General features: G+C 43.1%; 1 protein-coding gene and 7 non-coding genes across 12 annotated transcripts in view; 1 reads left to right on the top strand and 7 right to left on the bottom strand.

Annotated features, from left to right (window-relative positions):
* LOC121921919 (zinc finger and SCAN domain-containing protein 31-like) overlaps nt 1-22,064 on the bottom strand; it is a 43,841-nt gene that overhangs the window by 2,427 nt on the left and 19,350 nt on the right. The window contains exons 2-4 of one of the 5 annotated variants that reach the window (XM_042450653.1): nt 21,650-21,748; nt 2,501-3,319; nt 368-500 (exon numbers count right to left, since the gene is read on the bottom strand). In XM_042450653.1, coding sequence (XP_042306587.1) covers nt 368-500; nt 2,501-3,304 — 937 coding nt within the window. In that variant the 5' untranslated portion in view covers nt 3,305-3,319; nt 21,650-21,748. Of the gene's footprint in view, nt 1-367; nt 501-2,500; nt 3,325-4,676; nt 4,771-21,649; nt 21,749-22,064 lie in introns of those variants that run through there. The other 4 variants (XM_042450651.1, XM_042450652.1, XM_042450655.1 and 1 more) reach the window with 4 other exon arrangements.
* Nucleotides 11,433-11,506, bottom strand: TRNAN-GUU. Its single transcript has one exon. It is a non-coding gene; the product is annotated as a tRNA-Asn (tRNA).
* On the bottom strand, nt 13,452-13,523 carry TRNAE-CUC. The gene has a single exon. It is a non-coding gene; the product is annotated as a tRNA-Glu (tRNA).
* TRNAG-CCC lies at nt 17,078-17,148 on the bottom strand. The gene has a single exon. It is a non-coding gene; the product is annotated as a tRNA-Gly (tRNA).
* TRNAN-GUU lies at nt 17,639-17,712 on the top strand. Its single transcript has one exon. It is a non-coding gene; the product is annotated as a tRNA-Asn (tRNA).
* Nucleotides 18,860-18,941, bottom strand: TRNAS-GCU. Its single transcript has one exon. It is a non-coding gene; the product is annotated as a tRNA-Ser (tRNA).
* TRNAN-GUU lies at nt 18,961-19,034 on the bottom strand. The gene has a single exon. It is a non-coding gene; the product is annotated as a tRNA-Asn (tRNA).
* TRNAE-CUC lies at nt 21,856-21,927 on the bottom strand. The gene has a single exon. It is a non-coding gene; the product is annotated as a tRNA-Glu (tRNA).

Raw genomic sequence — 22,064 nt, forward strand, 5'->3', positions numbered from 1 at the left:
TGAAACAGCCATTGTTGTTCCAGTAGGAGGGCTGGAAAATAGTAATAATAGCCAGATTATGTGTGTGTGTGTGTGTGTGTGTGTGTGTATGAATAATAAAATTTAAAACCCAGGGGTGATTTTTTTTTAAAGTCCAACCCTAGAGTGGGGGTTACGTGTCCCAACTTAGGAGCCCCCACCCACCAATACTCATCAACAAGACTGTGAAAAGTGACAGTAAGCAAGCAATTTAGTTTGCCCTAGAAAATACCAGCAAACCTTTTGTGCCCCTAAAAGCAAGCAATTCTCACAAGATTACAATGTACACAGCTCAATTCCCATGGCTCCACAATGGCTGAAACAACAGTCAAAACCAAGGAACCCTTACCCGATGAGCTTTCTTCTTCATCTTCCTCTACCTTACAGATTTGCTTTTTCCAAGAATCAGGTTGCAAAATATGACCCGCCTCAGAGGAATCTACATCTGTTGCCACTTTCAATGGCTGCTGAGATGCTAGAACCTGCAGAAAGAAAACGGTTGCGGACCAATACTGCTTCCCAGACATGTTCCCACACAAGTCCCCAACTAAATGGAGAATACACACTCACACTATCTAACTCCCCAGTGACTCTTAGGTGGAAATAATCCAGTTCGACACCACTGTAACTGCCATGGCTCAGTGCTATAGAATTCTGGGATTCCTAGTTTGTTGTGGCACCAGGGCTCTCTGACAGAGAAGGCTAAATATCTCACAAAACTACAAATCGCTATAATTCCATAGCGTTGAGCAATGACAGTTAAAATGATGTCATACTGCATTATTGCTGCAGTGTGGATGCAGCCAAAGTCTGAAAGACAAATTGTCATGAATCCCTCTTGAGACAATAAAAATCTAGTTTAAGGGTGAAAGCAACATACGTGTTTTAACATTAATGCACTCCTGATAACCAGGTAATCTGTATTCCTGCCAATGAGGGCCATAAATCTAACTTTTTTGTCATGATGTTCACAAGGTTTATAATTTCTGTCCATTTCTCCCTGCTGTAAGGGAAAACAAGTTGTTTGTTCTCTGAAGATGCCAGCCACAGATGCTGGCGAAACGTCTGGAATAAACTCTTCTAGAACATGGCCACACAGCCCGAAAAACCCACAAAAAACTAAGTTGTTTGTCTGTTTGCAGATTATTCTTTCTGCATTTGTTCAATTACACAGTATTTGAAGGAATTATTTTGCACAGTAATACACATGTTCTTTTACTGCATGGAAACCATGGTTTCTGTTTAAAAAAATAAATCAACCAGTCACCACATTTTGGACGGAAAAACCATGCAGAATAAATTGCCTGGAACATATTGGGATGTGTGAATGCCAGCAAAAGACAGCAGAAAAGTCTTGCTGTCGCGTTTTTCTTTCTACCCACCAGATTTTCATCTGTGGCTGCATCCACACTTCAAAAACAATCCAGTTCGATACCACTTTAACTGTCAGTGCTAAATGCTATGGAATTCTGGACTTTGTAATTTTGTGAGATATTTAGCTTTCCCTGTCAGATAGCTCTGATGCCACAACAAACTACCAATCCCAGGATTCCCATAGCATTGAGCCATGGCAGCTAAAGTGATGTCAAACTGGACTATTACTGCAGTGTGGATGCAGCCAGTGTTATCAGTTGGGAAACAACAATGCACAGTCTCTTCATCCCTACTGTGTAAACGCTGGGGAATCAAAAGATGTCAGAACCAGACTCTGGTCTCTTAGGAAAGGAAGACCTCATCTGGAATATGATGCATACAGATCTGGGTACCACAATTTAAAAAGGGTGTTGACATGCTGGGAGGGCAACCACAATGGTGAAAGGCCTGGAAACCATGCTTGTGAGAAGAGGGAGCTGGGTATGTTTAGCCTAGGGAACAGAAGGTTAAGAGGTGATAGAATAGCCCTGTTTAAGTATTTGAAGGGATGTCAGACTGAGGATAGAGCAAGCTTGTTTTCTGTTGCTCCAGAGAATAGAACACAGAGCAATGGGTTAAAACTACAAGAGATTCCGCCTAAACATTAGGAGGAACTTCCTCACAGTAAGAGCTGTTCAACAGTGGAACACATTTCTTTAGAGAGTGGTGGAATCTCCTTCTTTGGAGGTCTTTAAGCAGAGGCTGGATGGCCATCTGTCGAGGATGCTTTGATTGTGTCTTCCTGCATGGCAAAAGGTTGGCCTGGATGGCCCTTGTGGTCTTTTCCAAATGTATGATTCTGTTCAGAGATATAGCCATGTTAGTCGGCAGAATCAGTATGTAGAGGGATCTTGTAGCACCTTTGAGACTAACAAAAAAAGAAGTTGGCAGCATGAGCTTTTGTAGACTTAGGTCTGAGGAAGTAGACTGAAATCTATGAAAGCTCATGCTGTCAACTGCTTTCTTCAGTAGTTAGTCTCAAAGATGCTACAAGATGTCTCTATATATTATATGATGCTATGATTCTATTAATTCAGTCTCTTGGAAATAACAGCAATTAATGCCTCACCTGTTCTGGCATATTTGTGGTGGTCTCTTTCTCCTTTACCAGGAAACCTTCTGCCAGGAGCACTGCCTGGGCACAAGTCTCTGGACCCTGTGCCCTGACACAACTCTGCATTTCTTGAGGCAGGACAATCAGGAACTGTTCCAGGATGAGCAGCTCCAGGATCTCCTCCTTCGAGTATCTCTCAGTCCTCAGCCACTGGCAGCAAAGTGCCCTCAGCCGACTGTAGACACCCCTCGGCCCTTCTCTTTCCTGGTAGCACAACTGCCGGAAGTGTTGGCGCTGCTTCTCCCTCGCGAGGGCTTCCCCGTGCAAAATGGCTGCCTTGACCTTCCTGTAGTCTCCCCTTTCTTGGGGGCCAAGGTTGCGAAAGGCCTCTTCGGCTTTTCCGCTGAGGGCCGGCAAGAGGAGAGTCGCCCACTTGTCCCGAGGCCACCGACACGTCAATGCAACTTGCTCAAAGGAGGCCAGGAAAGCCTTGGCGTCATCCCATGGACTGGACTCCTCTGGTGATGGTGTGTTGCCCCATCCCGTGTGGGGGGCCTGCAGGGTCTTCAAGAACTCCTGCCATTGGGCTTCCCAGCGTTCCTGCAACCCTTCCTCTGGTTCATGTTTGACACGCTCTGGAGACGCCGCCGTCTGTAACTCTCCAAGATTTCCAACACGTACCACGTGAGGGGCTTCAGGTTCCTCCATCTCTGCCCACAGTGTGACAGTGGAGGTGTTTTCCTCCCTGCTTTTCAGCTTTCGAGTCTCTGCTTCCACCTTTTCCATAGACATGTTCACTGCCTCACTCAAGGTCTCCATCGCTCGATCCAAAGGCTGTGCTGGAAAAAAAAATTGTTTTTTTAAAAAACCAATACAAAACAAACCCACACATCCTATTGTTTCTGACTTATGGCAACCCTAAGGTGAACCTATCATGGGACTTTCTTGTCATGGTTTGTTCGGAGGAGGTTTGCCATATTTCAGTGAGTTTCACTGCCGAACTGGGAATCGAACCCAGGTCTCCAAAGTCTTAGTCCAACACACAAACCACTATCCTACACTGACTCTCATGTGTAAAATTAAAGTCTGTTCTAATAATGTAAAATTGTCAATTAACTGTTAAAGTTAAATTCAAACAGTCACTGTTTTTTGTGGGTTTTTCGGGCTGTGTGGCCATGTTCTAGAAGAGTTTATTCCAGACGTTTCGCCAGCATCTGTGGCTGGCATCTTCAGAGAACAAACAACTTGTTTTCCCTTACAGCAGGGAGAAATGGACAGAAATTATAAACCTTGTGAACATCATGACAAAAAAGTTAGAGATTTATATGGCCCTCGTTCGCAGGAATACAGGTTACCTGGTTATCAGAAGTGTATTAATGTTAAAACACTTGTTGCTTCAGTCTCTGAAGATGCCAGCCATAGATGCTGGTGAAACGTCAGGAAGAAACTTTTCTGGAACATGGCCACATAGCCCGAAAAACCCACAAAAAACTATGGATGCCGGCCATGAAAGCCTTCGGCTTCACATTCAAACAGTCACTGTTTATCCAGTAAGCGGTTTGGAAACTAGTACCAATAGCGAGCTATCTTATAAACATAGCCTGAAGTTAATATTATATATAATTTAAAAATAATGTTGTACAGTATTTAATACACTCATTGATATTGTATGTTATAATGTTGTGCACAAAATGACCTTTGTGTATGTACATTGAACTGTCAGAAAGCAGAGGTGCCACTCTCTCAGCCACCCAGGTGGGCGATTTTGGGTTTTGGAATATTTGCCTATACATCATGGGGTCTCTTGGAGAGATGAGACCCAAGTCTAAACATGACACTGACTCATTGGTGTTTCCTATACATATAACCTGAAGGTGATTTAAGGCATAATATATATTTTAATACATTTGTGCATGAAACAAAGTTTGCATACACTGAACTCTCAGAAAGCAAAGCTGATACTATCTCAGCCACCCAGGTGGGCAATTTTCGATTTTGGATAATTTTGGATTTCAGGATTCTGGAACAATAATTGAAAAAGCATCTGAAAACCACAATATTGTCCCTGGATTTGTGTGGCTTTTTAAAATCCAAGCAATGCCCCTCTGCTGCATCTCTCCATGCCAGACTGGCACTGTATTTTTACCCTCTGGTCTATTGCAATAAATAAACAATGTAGAGAAATCCCTACCAGAGCAAAAAGACCAGGCGATTCCAGGCGTAGCTTTTGCAAATCTGTGTTTACAGCCAGGAGGGTTTTTGTGAAAAACCCAAGCCCTTTTTTGACTTTGTGTCCCTTTCATTTCCGGTTCTCATTCGACTCCTCCACTTTGGAGGAGAGTGGCAGGCATTGCAAGCCATCTTTCTAAAACCAAATAGCTAAGCTTGGAAGGAAACTTTGTCATTTTAAAACACCACAACATATGTGTGTATCATATGTGAGAGAAAGAGGTCTCTAACCTCCTGCTTTTTCAAAAGTTTTGAATAATTTTTTTGTAATTTGTTTTGTATGCTGCCTTTCTCCCAGAAGGGACCCAAGGCGGCTTACGGATAATTTTGTTTTTTAAAAAACACACTACAATATTATTTTCAAAACAGTTCAAATCCCCTTGAAACACAATAAAAGAAAAGAATGCCTTAAGGAAACAGAAAAAAAATAAAATCAAATACAATTTGAATTAACACCAGAATTATTTCTACAGAGAGAAGTGGTAAAAGAGAAAGGAAACGTTCGCACTGAAAAGACCGAAGTGAGGGAAGGATCCATTAACTGGACAGAACCATATATAGAGATATTATGGTTATCTAAATTAATTGATATCAGTGAAATAACAGAGATATCAAAGGTACATAACCACAGCCGAGATGTTTAGGTAAAGGTATATAGACAGATCGCCATTCAAAACACAAAGAAATGGAATAAGAAAAAAATATTTATATATTGTGTAATTATGTCATAAAAAACAAAATTATTTAATCAAAATTATTTATTTAAGACAATCCCCTTAAACCAGTATAAAATAATATACAAATATACAAAATTAAAAGGCATGACTAAAACACACATATTCCTTAAAAACCACCCTGGCATGATTATATATTAAACACCTGCTTATAGAAAAACGACGAAGGGCCTCCTGTAGAGTTTCTCTTATTCGAAATGCTTGGGACCAAAAGTGTTTGGGATTTTTCCGCCCCCGGATTTTGGAATAATAGCAAAGACTTTGACAGCATAGACTACAAAAATCTATGGAATTTGTTGTGGTTGTGTTCTGGGAACTGTAGTTTTGTGAGCCTTTTAGCCTTCTTGGTCAGAGAGCACTGGTGCCACAATAAACTACAGTTCTCTGGATTCCCTAGCACTGAGTCTGCAATGGGTTTGGGGCCTTATTCTGTTGGGAAAGTAAAGTGGGAAGAAGGATACTTGGAAGACCTATAGATTATTTTAGCTTTCGTAGATTACATCATGCATCCTCGAATAAACTGGTGACATCCAAGTTTATTAAAGCTTTAGGCGGATAGACTGCATGCATAGTTACAGGGCAGAATGAGAATGAAAAGTAAATTCACGGAGAGTGGCAATTATATTATTAACACTGGTGTTACACCAAATGGTAACAAATTTCTTTTGGAAGATTCAGAATTATAATTATAACTTTTTTTGAGCATCTTTGTCTTAAAAAGCAACTCTGGGACACTACCACAGAAAAGGCCCATCTCTGTGTTGCTGCCCTATGGGAATCCATTGAATGCGGGGATGAGATTACTTCTCTTGAAGACTAGTGACCAGGAAACCTTTCACACTACACAGTTGCAGCGTTATCGTTCCACTTTAATTGCCATGGCGGTTCCTATGGAATCCTGGGATTCGTAATTTGGTGAAGCTCTAGCACTCGCTAGTTCTGAATTCTGTCACACTGTCTCAGCACTATTGTTGTGTGCCTTCAAGTAATCTCCAATTTATGGTGGCCCTATCATGGGGTTTATAAATAAATAAAGATTAGAGAAGATAGCCAAGGAAATATTACAAAATTTAGAGTTTATTAGAAAATAGATATAGTCAAGATGTAGCTAACAAAATATAGAAAATTACAGAATAGATAAAAAGGATAACAAAGGAAATTATAAATATTGTTCTCATGCATAAGAAAGGAAGAATTGTTTTAGTTAAATGTCTGTGCAAGATGTTTAGTTTAGTTTGTAAGATGTTTAGTCTAGTTAAGTCTGTTAGTAAGTGTTTTAGCTAGGGTATAGGTGATTGGTTTGTTATTTGTAAGATAAATTTAAGTTTATTACTAATATTATTGTTTTTTCTTTTACTTCTTGTTGTTTTGTGTTGTGTTTCACTATGTGAATTCTCAATAAAAATTTATTAAAAATTAAAAAAAGAAAAGAAGTTCCTTCTAATGTTGAGGTGGAATCTCTTTTCCTGGAGCTTGCATCCATTAATCCAGATTCGATTCTCTGCAGCAGCAGAAAACAAGCTTGCTCCATCCTCAATGTGACACCCCTTCAAAGCACTCCTGACATATGGCCATCCAGTCTCTGCCTAAAAACCTCCAAAGAATGAGACTTCACCACACTGTGAGGGAACGTCTTCCATTATTGAAAAGAGATCCCAAGGGCCACCCAGACCAACCCCATTCTGCCATGCAGGAACTCCCAATCAAACTTGAACCCTGATCTCCAGAGTTGTAGTCCAACACTTAAACTGCATAAATGAAATTCATGTGTAAACTTTGATATGATAGCCTTGTTTATATACTTCAAGGGATGTCACATGGAGGATGGAGCAAGCTTATTTTCTGCTGCTCCAGAGACTAGAACACAGAACAATGGATGCAAACTCCAGGAAAAGAGATTCCACCTAAACATTAAGAAGAACTTTCTGACAGTAAGAGCTGTTCGACAGCGGAATATGCTGCCTGGGAATGTAGTAGAATCTCCTGCTTTGAAGGTTTTTAAACAGAGGCTAGATGGCCATCTTTTGGAGGTACTTTGACGATGTATTCCTCCACAGCAGAATGGGATTGGACTGCATGGCCCTTGTGGTCTCTTCCATTTCTATGATTCTATGATTCTATGACTTTGATCATATCTCCAAGATATGCATTATGTATATGCAAGTATTTCAAAATCCAAAAATAATAAAAAAAAATCCAAAATACTTTTCTGGTTCCAAAAATCCCAAACATTTCAGGTGAGACTCAACCTGTACTTCACCTGTATATCCCTGTTGAAACTCTATAAGTAATCCTTGAATGTGGAGCATTTTTGGCTTGGGATCTGTCAGGAAATTGCAAACTATGGAAAGGAATGAATAGTGTTTGCTTTGGCTGAGGTGGCAATGTTACCTTTTGCATATTATACAGTGGTCCCTCCCCATTCGCTGGGGTTTGGGATGAAGGACTCCTGTGAATATGAGAAAACTACAAATTAAAAAACAACAAGACTGTTCTTTTTACTTATGAGAACACCTCTCTAGGAATCTCTAGGTCCTCCAGTGCAACTCTGCCAGATGTTGATCAAAGATTCAGGCTGGAGGACCTACAAATGCCTAGAGGTGTGTTTTCTTTAGGAATTTCTAGGTTCTCCAGCACATTTCTATGGTCAACGTTCGGCAGAGTTGTTCTGGAGGACCTAGAGATTCCTAGAGAGAACCTGTTAATCAAATCCTCAAAAGTCAAAGCAGCAAATTTGAAATGTCTTCCCCCCTCCCCCATCTCTCTTAGGAGAAGCTTGTCTAGTATTTTATAGAAGAAGTGTCCCTTAGGAAGAGATTCATGGATTGATGGTAAACTGGAAGAAACTACTTCAGAAGCTTCCCTTCCCCCTTTGAATTTGAACTGACTTATGGAGACTTTGAGTGTGGAGGTGAATATGTCTGTGGAAAACAGCAAATGAAAGACCAGAGAACAAATGGAGAACCAGCAAAAAGAAGACCATGGATAAAGCCATGGATGAAATCAGCAAAGGCAGTTCTGATCAGGAAGAAACCCAGGACAGCCATAAAATTCATTGTTATCACTGTGGGAAAAGCTTCCAATGGAGCAAAAACTTTAGGGTGCAGGAGAGAATTCACACAGGCGAGAAGCCATATAAGTGTTCAGAATGTGGGATCAATTTCACTTTGATACCACTTTAACTGGCAAGTTTCCATCCCATGGAATCCTGGGATTTGCAGTTTTGTAGGGTATTTAAAATTCCCTGGCACAGAGCTCTAGTCCCCCACCAAACTATAAATCCATGATTCCATAGAAGTGAGCTGTACAAGTGCTACAGTTGTGTAGTGTGGAAGAGACCTGTGTCTCACTTTGTCACACACACTCAGACATTTCTGTTCAGCTGAAATGAGTAAAATGAAGGGAGAAACCAGGAATGGAATTTTGAGCACAAGGACTGTGTTCTGGTTCTCAGCATAAATTCCTGCACTCAAAATTCTTTAGTCCAAACATGTCTTTTGCAGCTGATTCAGGTTGATAGATCTTAAGGTCTAGTATAAAAACTGAGGATGGCAGAGGCCATCCCTGAAAGGCCCCTGGAGGTCCTCTGTGACCTTCTAACCTCTGACAGTCACTCACCTTTGCTCTTGTCTGTAAACATGTACGTTGTCATTGTATGGTATTCTGTGTATTTTACAATATGCCAAGGGATCTTGTAGCACCTTTGAGACTAGCTGTGCAATAGAAGTTGTAGCATACACTTTTGTAGACTTGGGTTCCTTCCTCACCTGCATGGAGTGAACTGGTGTCTAGGAAGGACCTTTATAATCAGACTATATGAATAGCTTAGTCCCTCAACCACCATAGTTAAAACTGAATGTGTCATTTTATCATCATACCCCCAAGTTTTCCATTTCCTTAACTGTTCATTCCATGCATTTGAAGAAATAGACCAAGTCTACAAAAGTTCATGCTACCAGCTTCTTTTTTTTTAGTTAGTCTCAAAGATGCTACAGGATTCCTTTGGATACTGGCATTCCAGAATAACATAGCTATGGATTTTTGTATTTTACAGTGCTACATATTTGGGGAGGGCTCTTAGATTTATTATTATTATTATTGTTATTATTATTATTTTGAAGGCTGACCGCCATTAATACTGTCCAATTGTGCTGGACCTTTTTTGCATTGTGGTTGCCAACATTTTGAACTGCCATCTTGCCTTTCAATAAGCATTAAGAATCCATCTGTTATAGTTGACTTAGGTAACTGATAGGTTGCTTCATTTGACTCTTTCAATTGAGTCACTGGTTGTGGTTTATGAATAAGTCGTAATGCGTGCCTGGTACATTTTACTATGTAAATTTCAATTGTAATATTTTGTTGATTTTGATGTGTATGATTTATTATGAATTTATGAACCAGGACAAAGGTTATGTGTCAAAGCCTAGGAATATAATACTACAGCTATATCAGTTCTTCGTATTAGCACCCTGTTTGTTTATGGCATTTATACTATTGGAGAAGCCCCAGAGCAGCTTACATGGCATTCTGCTCCTCTTGCAAAAGACAAGAGAGACCCCGCCCTCATGTTTATTGTCATAAAAGTCATGACACAAAAGGAAAAGAGGATGGGGGAGGAAAAGAGAAACATGGGCCCAAGTTCTTCAGATGAGGAGGTTCTCTGTTCTGTACATCAGGATAATCAAATCTTGTTGCACACCCATTTCTTTTAGAGCAATTCATAGTTTTCATGATCTAGCGAATCAAAGGCCTGTTACAGACAGCCAAAATAAAGCTGCTTCAAGTCACAGTGGAGGTATGGTGTTTCAATGATGCATGCGTCCTAAGAGTCCAGAAGTCGCACCAAAGCCACGCTCCAGCCTAAGGTTGCCTACCCTTGGTTTATTACAATCTCTGATGTCCCCTTTTTTGGGGACTTAAATGTATGTTGACTTTTTTCCTGTCTGTGGCCATTCTTCTGTTTTCCCTATATGTTGGTAGATTTTAGTAAGAATTTGAATGGATTATGCATCTATGGCTTGGAAGAGCAACACTGGTATGCAAACTGTTTGACCCCCTTCCCACAGTTTTCAATGCTGAATTCAAACCCATTACATTTACAGTAGCATGTTTAAAGTATCAAAGTCTACTTCGACCTGTTCTTATGTTATTACAGTGGGCCCTTCCCTTATGCAGGGGATCTGTTCTGGACCCACTGCGTAAGGGAAATACCGTGTATGCTCAAGCCCCATTGAAAACAATGGGGCCTGTGTATGTAGCACAGTGTGCACACCATTGCCTCTTCTGGTGCATGGCTTCAGCATAAGCTGAAAACCATGTATGACATGGGCACACTGTATTTCTTTAGTCACCGTGAGTAACTGTTGAGTTACTTGCATGTGTGAACCCGCTCCTTCACATGGATAACATTCTTTGCCCCAGGAGGAAAATTACTATGCAAGGTTCCCAAATGTAGAATAATAGAATCCTAGAGGTGGAAGAGACCCCAAGGGCCATTAATTCCAATCGCTTGCCATGCAGGAATACACAGTCAAAACATTCCTGACAGATGACCATCCAGTCTCCTTTTAAAATCCTCCAAAGAGGGAGACTCAACCACAATCCAAGGCAGCATATTCCACTGTTGAACAACTCTTTCTATCAGGAAGTTCTTTCTAATGTTTAGGTGGGCTTTCTATTCCTTAAGTTTGAATCCATTCCTCCATGTCCAAAACAAGATTGCTCCATCCTCCATATGACTTCCCTTCAAATATTAAAACATGACTATCATGTCACCTCTTAACCATATCAGCTTGTGCATGAGTCCTTGCTGCTGTATGCAGCCATTGTCCTTTTGCTCTTTAAGAAGCAGTGTTAGCACAAGTTGACTGCATAAAAGTTTGCCCTGATCCACAATTCATCTGGAAAAGAGCCCAATGAATGTGGGATCTGAATCCACGCACACACAGAGGAAAATGGATCACTGTCAGGATGCCAGCAGCCGTCCCTGGGTGGGCTCGAACCACCATCCTTCTGGTTAACAGCCAGACGCGCTAACCCATTGCGCCACAGAGACCTGGAAAAGGCCATGCCTACATCTCTCTTGTCCTAAGGATTCATTGCTTTGAGAGCCAAGCCCAGATACTGTATGTTGAAAATCTGGAAAAGTTCATCTTCTTCCACTGAGCAGAATGGCATACTGGGAGTGTGCTGGGCCCATACCATAGAGGTCTATGGATTGAGGCCATCCTCTGCTATGTGGCTGCAGCCATTTCCTTTTGTTTTTAGCCTCACAGAAGACAGAAAGAAAATCTTCTCACTGCTAACAGTACTAATCATACTTTTTTGCTTTAAAAATTGTTAATGATCCAGTCACTGCTACTCCCTCGGGCAAAAGAACTAGAGCTGCTACAAAATGACTGATCTTCTGAGAGAATAAAGAGTTTCCTACCAACCTTTCTACCAGGATAATTGTTAGATGTGCCAGTGGTTTAGTTGCATCATGCAAGGCTCCCAGTCTTGTGACCCAGGTTTGAGTCCTGGCTACTGCATTCCTTCCTCTGTCTTTTGATCTTCTGATAAAGAGAGACAACCCATTTGTCTGGGATCTGTATACCCCCCCCCCCACACACACACACAAAGGAAATTTTCAAAACACTGGTTGCAACAACAACTCTTATAAAATGTCCCATTTTACAGCATAATAAGCAATGACTAAACAAGCTGATATGCCCTGAGAGACTGCTACCAACCATCTAACAGAGTAACTGGCTCAAAATTGACTGTCCCCAAAGCTGTGAAGTTGAAAGATTAAGGTCCGTTTTCTACTTGGCACCAGAGGGAAAGCAATCCATTCCACTGTTGGCCAAGATCTCTTTTGGTAAATATGCAGACACCCCCCCCCCCCCGTTTTTCTCCAGTAATAGTTCTAGTCAGTAAGGAAAGAGGGCATTGTCTTGGGCAGTGCCCATAACAGAGAGCCATTTGACAAAAGGATCATAACATAAACTGACCTGCATCATGTATGGCTCAGTATAGCACAGCAGTTCCTCGTGCAAAATTACACTGTGGCTGGCCATTCGCATACACTCTGGAGTTAATTGCAGAACCTCTGCAACATCCTCATAGTCATGTGTCTCTGATGGAGAATGTGGGCACATCAGAGAAACAGCTGGCTTTGTCCCTGTAGCCAGATGCAAAGTGATTACATCATCTGCTGAGATCTACTGGATCCTCTGGAGGTCTCAGCTGACAATGTAATCATTCTGAATTTGGCTAAGAGGGCATAGCTAGATGTTTAGGAGATGCACTGGTAATCTCTTTATTTTAAAGCCACACTTATGTTTAAATCCTCAAAAGGTTCGGGAACAAGGCAACTGCTGTAGAGCTACTTCCCATACCACTCTATTTAGAAAGATAATTTGGAAATGCTCCATTTATCTTGGGTATATAGTATGGTGTAAAGGTTTGGGTGTTGGGCTAGGACACGGGGAGACCAGGGTTTGAATCCCAGCTTGGCCATGGAAACCCACTGGGTGACCTTGGGCAAGTCACACTCTCTCATCCTCAGAGGATGGCAATGGCAAATCTCCTCTGAAGAAACTTGCCAACAGAACCTATGATAGGTTCGCTTCAGGATTGCCGTTAAGTCAGAAACGACTTGAAGGCACACAGCAACAATATTTTGCAAGTTTGCCTTTTACTCTTACTTCTTAGAAAATATGCAGAAGAGTGGTTCAGGGCATGTGTTGTGAGGGACATGCATACCCTCCATCTGTCCTGATTGGGATTAATTTCCCAACTGCCTTCTACAACTGCCTTCTGTAAGGATCAAGTTCAAAATGACCTTCATGCTGTAAGACTGAGACACTGTCTACTGATTGCACTAAGAAGCCTGCTGGGGAGAAAAGGGCTGGTGTCTTTACAATGTCTATCCAGTTCCAGCACACTGAAACAGCAACAACAAAACCTCACATTGCCAAGGGACCAGCAACATGGAATGCAAGGAGAATGAAAAAACTTTCCCTGGCTGGGAATCGAACCCAGGCCGCGGTGGTGAGAGCACCAAATCCTAACCACTAGACCACCAGGGATGGATAGAGATGTTGAGATGTTTTTAATATTTCTGCTTGCTCACTCAACAGATCTTGTCTCCAATAGTGAGTGGGGCAAAGGAGTCTACAGAGAGAGAGAGAGATTTTAATTTGCTTGTTAAGGATTCACACCCAACTGTCAAGCAAGAATCTAGCTTGCAACCTTTTCCTTTTGTCTCCAGCATCACAAAAAGCAGGAGAACCTTCCTGATACTGGCGGTATTAAGTCTACTGTTTGCTAAAAATGTGCACTTAACTAATGAGATGTGATTCCACTTTTGTGCTTTCACATATAAAGACACTAAAATGCACATATGCACTTCCTAAGGGTTACTTACTGGCGGGAAGAGCATTCAGGTAAAACATGCTGGTATATTTGGTCTACCCATTTACCTGGGGTCTCAACTACTACTAGAACTCCCCATTCAGAAGTGGGTGGCAGAGAGATGATCCTATATAAACTCCTGGCTGGCTGTGGACTTCCTGGCCAGGATTGAGTGCTTTTGCCATATGGCCCAGGCTGAGTTTCACTCCAAGAATGTCATCCCCCCCCCCTCTTTTTAGTGGTAGGCAGTAGTCTGAGGTTAGTGGGGCAGTGCATTTATTCAAGACTTTTTCTTGAGCTTTCCAAGAGGCTGAACCTATTTGGGAGTTTCAGCACTTGGACAGCTCCTAGTAGGATGATGGGTGGCATCACATCAGAAACAAGAGGGCAAGGAGTCTGGAGAAACCTGGCACTGAATGGAGTGGAGTTGGTCATTACAGTACAGCCCCTATATTTGTGGGGGTCTGCACTTAGACTTACTGTGGAAACACAAAAGCATGAATGATAGCAAACCCAATTGGAATAAGCAATATCCACAAAACAGTGATGCCATGATTTTGCCAACCAAAATGCACAAAATACATGTTGCACGCTTTCAAAGCTGCACTGGCTTCTTTATCAGGGAAAAGTGTTAAAAAACATACAGGTGGATTTAAAAACCCACGGCTTGCCCTGGATATGTTTTCTGGATGTAAGATTCTGCATTTTAGCCTCCAGAGTTTCCCTTTGGCATTTTAGCCATTTGGGAATTGGCAGACCTTTCACTGGAAAGATCTCTCTATGTTAAAAAGCTTCCACCTTTGATTGTTCATTTTTAGAAACAGAACTACAAATCCCCTCCCCTTTCTAACAAGCTTTTCACTTCTCTTATGCAAAGGTTCTAATTTCATCCTCATTGGCGCTATCCCCACAAACTGGAGGAACTGGGCTCCCCTTTGCCTGATGGAAAGGCAAAAAATAAGAAGGCAGTGTGCACCAGCTGGGACTCGAACCCAGGCCACGAGGTTGGGAACCTTGTATGATGCCTCTACACCACTAGTATGACCAATGAGGGACTTTGGCTTCTCTGGTAGGAAACCCTTCAGGGAAGCTGAAGCTGGCAGGAACTGCTCTGGATTCCCTGAGGAGTGGAGTCATCTCACAGTGGCTGGGCTTTCATTTGCAAAGGACTGTTTACCACTTTTGGAGGTGACCCTGAAGCAAAGCAGAACAGTGCTCCTTCTCCACCTTATAATTAATTAATTAATTAATTAATATTTAATTAAAACCCATTTGCAGCCCAAAGAAGTTTAACTTATTTTAATTTTGTCACCTACCTACTGACAAGTTGTTATTAATAACAATTATTATAAACAGGGCAGAGGCAGTGAGTGGTTACTAAAATAATTTGATCTCAGTGAGGGGACACACAGGGATCTACCCTTCAGCCTGTCCTATTTGTAACTTTTGCCCACTTGACCACACTCTGATGTTATTTGGCCACATATGTCCTGGTTTTGATCTGTGAAATGTAGGAGGGTAAGCAACTCCTAGAGTCTAGTCTGTGTGTGCCTGCTTCTAAAGCAGCAGTAGCAACAACAACAACAGACATGTGAGACTTATTTGTGATATCTCTGTAATTTTTGGCTTACACCATGGCAACCCTATCACATGGGAACTGCCCCCACTGAGAAAGCCCAGGGCTCACACACTTGTCACAACAGCTTCTCAGCCGCCCTCTGTAAGGTTCAAGCTCAGGATGACTTTCAGACTGTGAGGCTGAGACACTCAGACACTGAAACACTACCAGTTGGACTCAGAGTCTGCAGGGAAGAAACTGGTCTTTCTGCTACAGATCCAGTTCCAGCATGCTGTGTGTGTGTGTGTGTGTGTGTGTGTGTCATTTTGCCAAGGAACAAACAACCTGGAAAGTAGGAAGGATGCAGAAACCTTCCCTGGCTGGGAATCTGACCCATGCTGCAGTGGCGAGGGCACCAAATCCTAACTACTAAACCGCCAGGGGTGGATAGGAATGTTTTCAAACTTTCTGCTCCTTCGAAAGGATCTACACACATGCACACACAAACACGCACACACATTCACTCTCCCATTGGTTTGTCACGTCCACATGGAAAGCAAGAATTGATCAAGAGTGGATAAAGTGCACTCTGTGAGATGTAGATTCACTTTCATGTTTGGTCCTCTACCAAAGTGCCTCAGCAAAAGCATGCCATGGTCATATCCCAGAAGCCAATGGTTAAAAACCATCTTCTGCAGCATGGCTTCAGGGACATAGCCAGGATTTTAGGAAGGGGGGGTCCAGACTAAGTGCCACCATTATAATGGGGCTTGGGCGTGGCGGCGCAGCAATATGCACCATTCATTTTTCTAATGGGAGGGGGGGTCCCGACCCCAAAAACCCCCCCCCCCCCTTGGCTACGTCCCTGATGGCTTGCAGCCTTTTCCTTCTGTCTCCTGTATGGGAGAAACAGACCAGGTGCTTCTTGCCCTCTTCTTTCTGATTTGAGGTCATCTGCCTCCATGACCTTGGGCAAGTCACACTCTCTCAGCTTCACAGGACAGCAATGGCAAAGCCCTCTGAAGAAGCTTGCCAAGAAAACCCCATGATAGCTTCCCCTTAGGGTTGCCATAGATCGAAACAACTCGAAGGCACACAACAGCAAAGGAGCTAGGAGCTGCCCAAGGTGCTGAAACCTATTCTCTCCCAAGTAGTTTAAGCCTCATGGAGAGCTCCTTTGAAGCACAAAACAGATCTTACAAATAGATTTTTTTGGTTGTTGTTGCTCTCACATGCTTTTCACTTCTTTATGTAAGGCTCCTACTTCCATCCACATTGCCGCTCTCTCCAACTGGCTGAGGAAGCTGGGCTATACATTCAGATAGTGAAGTACAGTATGATTCTATGAAAAATGCTGCACTGAAGCAAAAGGGGGCAAGAAACCTCTGGAATATTTTCAAAAGGTCACCCAACAAGTCTTCCCTGCCACAGTGACAAGGCAATCTATACACTTTGACTGCCTTATTGAGGATTCACATTCTGGTCCTCTCATACGCAAAGCAAGTTCTCTGCATGCATAGGTTCTAATTAAACCCTTGCAAATGCAAACTCTAATTAAATCCTAATTAAAGCCTGGCCCAAAAGAAACCCCTGGGTGGAAATGCTGGACTATAAATTCTGCTTGGATGCACTCTCCTTATCACTTGGAACAGCAAAAGTAACAAGGCAGTGTGCACCAGCCGGGACTCGAACCCGGGTCGCAAGGTTGGGAACCTTGCATGATACCTCTACACCACTGGTACAACTGATGAAAGGCATTTCCTTCCTTGGTTAGAAACACTCTCCAGGCAAGAAAAACTGACAGGATTCCTCTATCCCGCTGGAAGTAAGCCATTTTGTCCCATATGAGAACCACTTTTTGGAAGGGCAAAAATGCCAAACATATCACTTTTGAGGCAGAATGTGTCTGGTTCTGGACGTTTGGGCTAAGAGGGAAGCATGGGCTATTCCTGTGCATATTTTTAGCAGAAAACACAGCTAGTATTTCCAGCAGTGGAATGATTCTCCATCTGTCTTCATTGATGCCAGTGACAAAAACAAAAGACTGCAGCCACCTAGCAGAGGATGGTTTCGATCCATCGACCTTTGGGTTATGGGCCCAGCACGCTCCCGCTGCACCACTCTGCTAGATGACAGCAAGGGACCTTTAATGGCTTCTGAGAGGGTTGTAATTGAACAACACTCAGCCATGAAACCTCAGGGCAGGGAGAATGGAGAGGAAACACTGCCCAGGTCTCTGTGGCGCAATGGGTTAGCGCGTCTGGCTGTTAACCAGAAGGATGGTGGTTCGAGCCCACCCAGGGACGGTTGCTGGCATCCTGACAGTAATCCATTTTCCTCTGTGTATGCATGGATTCAAATCTCACATTCATTGGGCTCTTTTCCCGCTGGATCCTGTATCAGGGCAAACTTTTGTGCTGTCAACTTGTCCTAACATTGCTTCTTCAAGAGCAAAAGGACAATGGCTGCATACAGCAGCAAGGACTTATGCACAGACTGATATAGTTAAGCGGTGACATGATAGTCATTTTTGAACATTTGAAGGGATGTCATGTGGAGGATGGAGCAAGCTTGTTTTCTGCTGCTCCAGAGACTAGGGCACAGAGCAATGGATTCAATCTTGATTATGTGTTCCTGAATGGTGGGAGATTGGACTGGATAGTCGTTGGGGTCTCTGCCAAACTATGATTCCATGATTCTCTATTTGGGAACCATGCATAATAATTTTTCTCCAGAAGCAAACAATGTTTTCCATGTGAAGGAGCTGGTTCCTACATTCAAGTAACTCAGCAGTTACCCAGGGTGCATGAAGACACATCAGCATTAGAACAAGTCTAAACAGACTTTAATGCTTTAATCATATTACTGTAAATGTAATGGGCTTGAAGTCAGCATTGAAAAATGTGGGAAGGGGGGAGGGCAAAGAGTGTGCCTACCTATAGATAAAGAGGAGATGTGGGTGGAATTTGGGGCCAGAATGCTCAGGGGGCATTGCAGAATATTCTGGAACATATAGATGAGCCCATGGAAACTTTCCAGTCTTGTGGCTAGGATTTGAGTCTTGACTGCTTCCTTATTTTTACCATTCCAAAAAACTAGGGCCAAGATCCCAACTCACATGGAGTAGAGTGTAATGCAATCCCACTCAGCTGCTGCTTCCAGAGAGTGCATGCTTTTTGCAAGGACAGCTGCACACTCCTCCCTGGAGGAGGCCAGATAGCTGCTCTTATTTTCCAGCTGCAGATGGAATAGTCTGCTTTCTCCACCAACCACTAAAGGGATAAGAAACCTTACCCCTGCCCTTTGCAGAAGGCTTGTGGTGTGTTAGTGAGTGTAGAGACAAGGCACACAGATGCCCTGTGTACCTTCTTGTGCCACAAATGTAAAAGTACACCACTAGGATTCATAGCTAAAGCTTACACCCCATAGCTGCTTCCCTATAAGGAAAAAGGTCGACAAGGGTGGGATTCGAACCCACGCGTGCAGAGCACAATGGATTAGCAGTCCATCGCCTTCACCACTCGGCCACCTTGTCAAGGGGGGTTGCCCACAGCCGTCCCTGGGTGGGCTCGAACCACCATCCTTCTGGTTAACAGCCAGACGCGCTAACCCATTGCGCCACAGAGACCTGGGTAGTGCTCCCTCCCAGTTCCTCCTTCTTGGTCTGAGATTCATCAGTAAAGACAATTGTCAACTGGGCCAACAAGCCATGCGAACACACTTCCCTGGATACAGCAGAGTGGTACAGCAGGAGTGTGCTGGGCCCATAGACGAGAGGTCAATAGATCGAAAATATCCTCTGTTAGGTGGCTGTTGCTTTTTGTTTTGGGGTTTTTTTTCTAGCATTGCAGAAGATGAAAGGAGAATCTTTTGTACTACATGTGTTGTTGGGTAAAATTATGTATGCTTCCCTCTCTGGTTAAATACCCAGAACAAACCACTATTTCAAAAGTAACAGCTCTGGACCTGGAGGTCATGTGGCAGCCTTTCCCTTTCTAGACCAAATTCTCAGCCTGGAATAACTCAAAATAACAGAACTTCTGAAGGAAGCTGGAGAATTTCCTGCCAACCTTTCCCCCCCTGCTGGGTTTTTCTATCATGGGATGCAAAAATTTTGGTCACAGCACCAAAAGGGGGTGCTGGGGTGCGGACTGTACCAGGTGACACCTGAGAGGGGGTGACACCTGGTGGGGTGTTCACACAATGTCTGTGCCAAGACCCACCCTGACCACCCCCCTCAACTAACCAGGGTGCCTCTCTCCTTTTCAGTTGCCCCAGTGATGTAGAAGCATCCTGCAAATTTCTCAGTTGTGTGAGCCAGATTCAGGTTCTGGCTGATGCCCTTCTTATTTGGCTGGGGCCAAAGAGAGCACAGCCAGTCCAAATTTACAGCCTGGTCCTTGATCTAGTGAGGGACAGCGCTACCCAGGGTTTAGTTAGTATCCTTGTACACAAAGACAGTGCCAACTGAATCAAGAAGCCATGCCAGCTCCCTTCCCTAGATACAGCAAAGTGGCACAACAGGAGCGTGATGGGCCCATAACCCAGAGGACGATGGACTGAAATCATCCTTTCCTATGTCACTGTTACTTTTGCCTTTGGCCTCTGACAGCAGGCTAAGTGTCAGATTGTGTCTCTAAATGCAAGGGTTTGATTTCTCTCTCAGCCATGAAACCCACTGGGTGACCTTGGACAAGTCGCATGATCAGATGGTATACAAATGAAATTTTTTAAAAATTAAAAAATTGACAAACCTCCTCTGAACAAATATTGCCTATAAAACTCCATGATAGGTTTGCCTTAGGGTTTCCATAACTCCAAAATGGCTTGAAGGAACACAACAACAAAGTGGCACTTCAACTGCATATCATTTATCTTCTCATCCTCATAATTTTGGCTGTGACAATGCATTCAAAGGTCCATGGATTCTGGTTGTTATGTCTCATTTCTCCCACAACTCTTTTAGGGATTACTGTCTGATGGCTGGGGCTGAGAAGGGCAATTTCTTTACCACCTGGATTAGAAAGTGCTCCACCTCACCAAATCCACAGTGCCCACTTACTTCACTATGAGATGACCAACTTTCATCACAGTCACATAATGGTCTACTGCATCTTTACCACCACCCCATCCAGTGTCCTAGTCCTTTCTGGGCAATGGGTTTGCAAGGAGGTGGGACTCTCCACACAGCAAACAAATTTACAATATAAAAAAGTGTGCCCACATGCATGCAGCTGATCCCCTCCATACACACACTCCCCAACCCTTGAAGTCAAGTTGACTGCCCATTTTCCAAATCTTTGGCCCACCACAGGAGAGTAAGCTTTAAAAAGTGAAGCAGTCCCAGGTAGGCTGCAACAACCAGATCAGCTGTCTACCTCACCTAAGAAACAGCCAGGCCCAGAGTGCAGAGGGACAATGTGAGGAGAAGCAGCACCTCAGAGAGAATGTGAGATTTGTGCAGCTGCTCCTGCCTTCACATTGCAGTGGTTGCTTGGACTGAGCCTCTCTCTTCCACTGTCTTCCCCACAGGGGACCCAGAATTTTTGTCCCCCCCCCCAGCAACTATTAAACCTTAATACAGAAAACAACATTTCCCATTAAAATTCCATGACATTTCAGTGCCCCTGGTTTTGGGAAGGTCGCCCATCCCTACAGTCTAGTGAGTGTGCAGCCACCTTCTCATCAGGAACAGCAGTTTCCTGGGTATGCTGTAGTAGAGGCATTTGCATCAGATGCACAGCCCTATTGCATGGAATATGGCTACAAATACAGTCTCGCTCATCCTAAATATTGGGACCAGAGATGTTTTGGATTTGGTTTTTTATTTATTTGTTGATTTATTTTGGAGTAGCTATATTTGTATATGCATACATAATGAGATATCTTGGAGATGGGACCCAAGTCTAAACACAAAATTCATTTATGCTTTGTGTACCCCTTATACCCATAGCCTGAAGGAAGTTTTATACAATATTTTAAAACAATTTTGTGCAGGAAATAAAGTTTGTGTACGCTGAACCATCAGAAAGCAAAGCAAAGGTGCCAAGACCTCAGCCACTCATGCGGGGGGGGGGGGCTTTTTTCAAGTTTTAGATTTTGGATTATTTTGGATTCCAATGTGAATATTGCACAGAATATGAAACCCCTTTTGCGTGGAATATGAATAATATGAATAATGCATGGAATCTTTCCTCTTTAGCTCTTGGAAGGGCAAAAACACCAGGGTCCAACACTTCTCACCAAAGCAGAAAAAGCAGCCAACTGCCTTCTTTCAGGTTCAGCCTCAGGAGGACACCGTCGGACACAGACACTGCCCAGCCAACTGCTGTGCTAAGACCCCTGCAGAGGAGAAAAAGGACAAGTGCCTTACTTTTACATATAGTTTCAGCATGCTGGGGGGGAAACATACTTTGTTAAATCTGGAAAGCATGGAGGATGCAAAAAGCTTCCCTGGCTGGGAATTGAACTCAGGCCACAGCAGTGAGAGTGCTGAATCCTAACTACTAGACCACCAAGGATGGATAGGGATGCTTTTTTCCTCCTCTTCCTCCATCCAACAGGCTTTAGCGGCTGCTGTGACAAGCCAAGCTGTACATTCTGACAGGCTTGTTGAGGATTCACGTTCTGTGCCTCCAATATGCAAAGCAAGAATCAA

This window comes from Sceloporus undulatus, chromosome 2 (genome assembly GCF_019175285.1).
Source record: "Sceloporus undulatus isolate JIND9_A2432 ecotype Alabama chromosome 2, SceUnd_v1.1, whole genome shotgun sequence".
NCBI classification, from domain to species: domain Eukaryota; kingdom Metazoa; phylum Chordata; class Lepidosauria; order Squamata; family Phrynosomatidae; genus Sceloporus; species Sceloporus undulatus.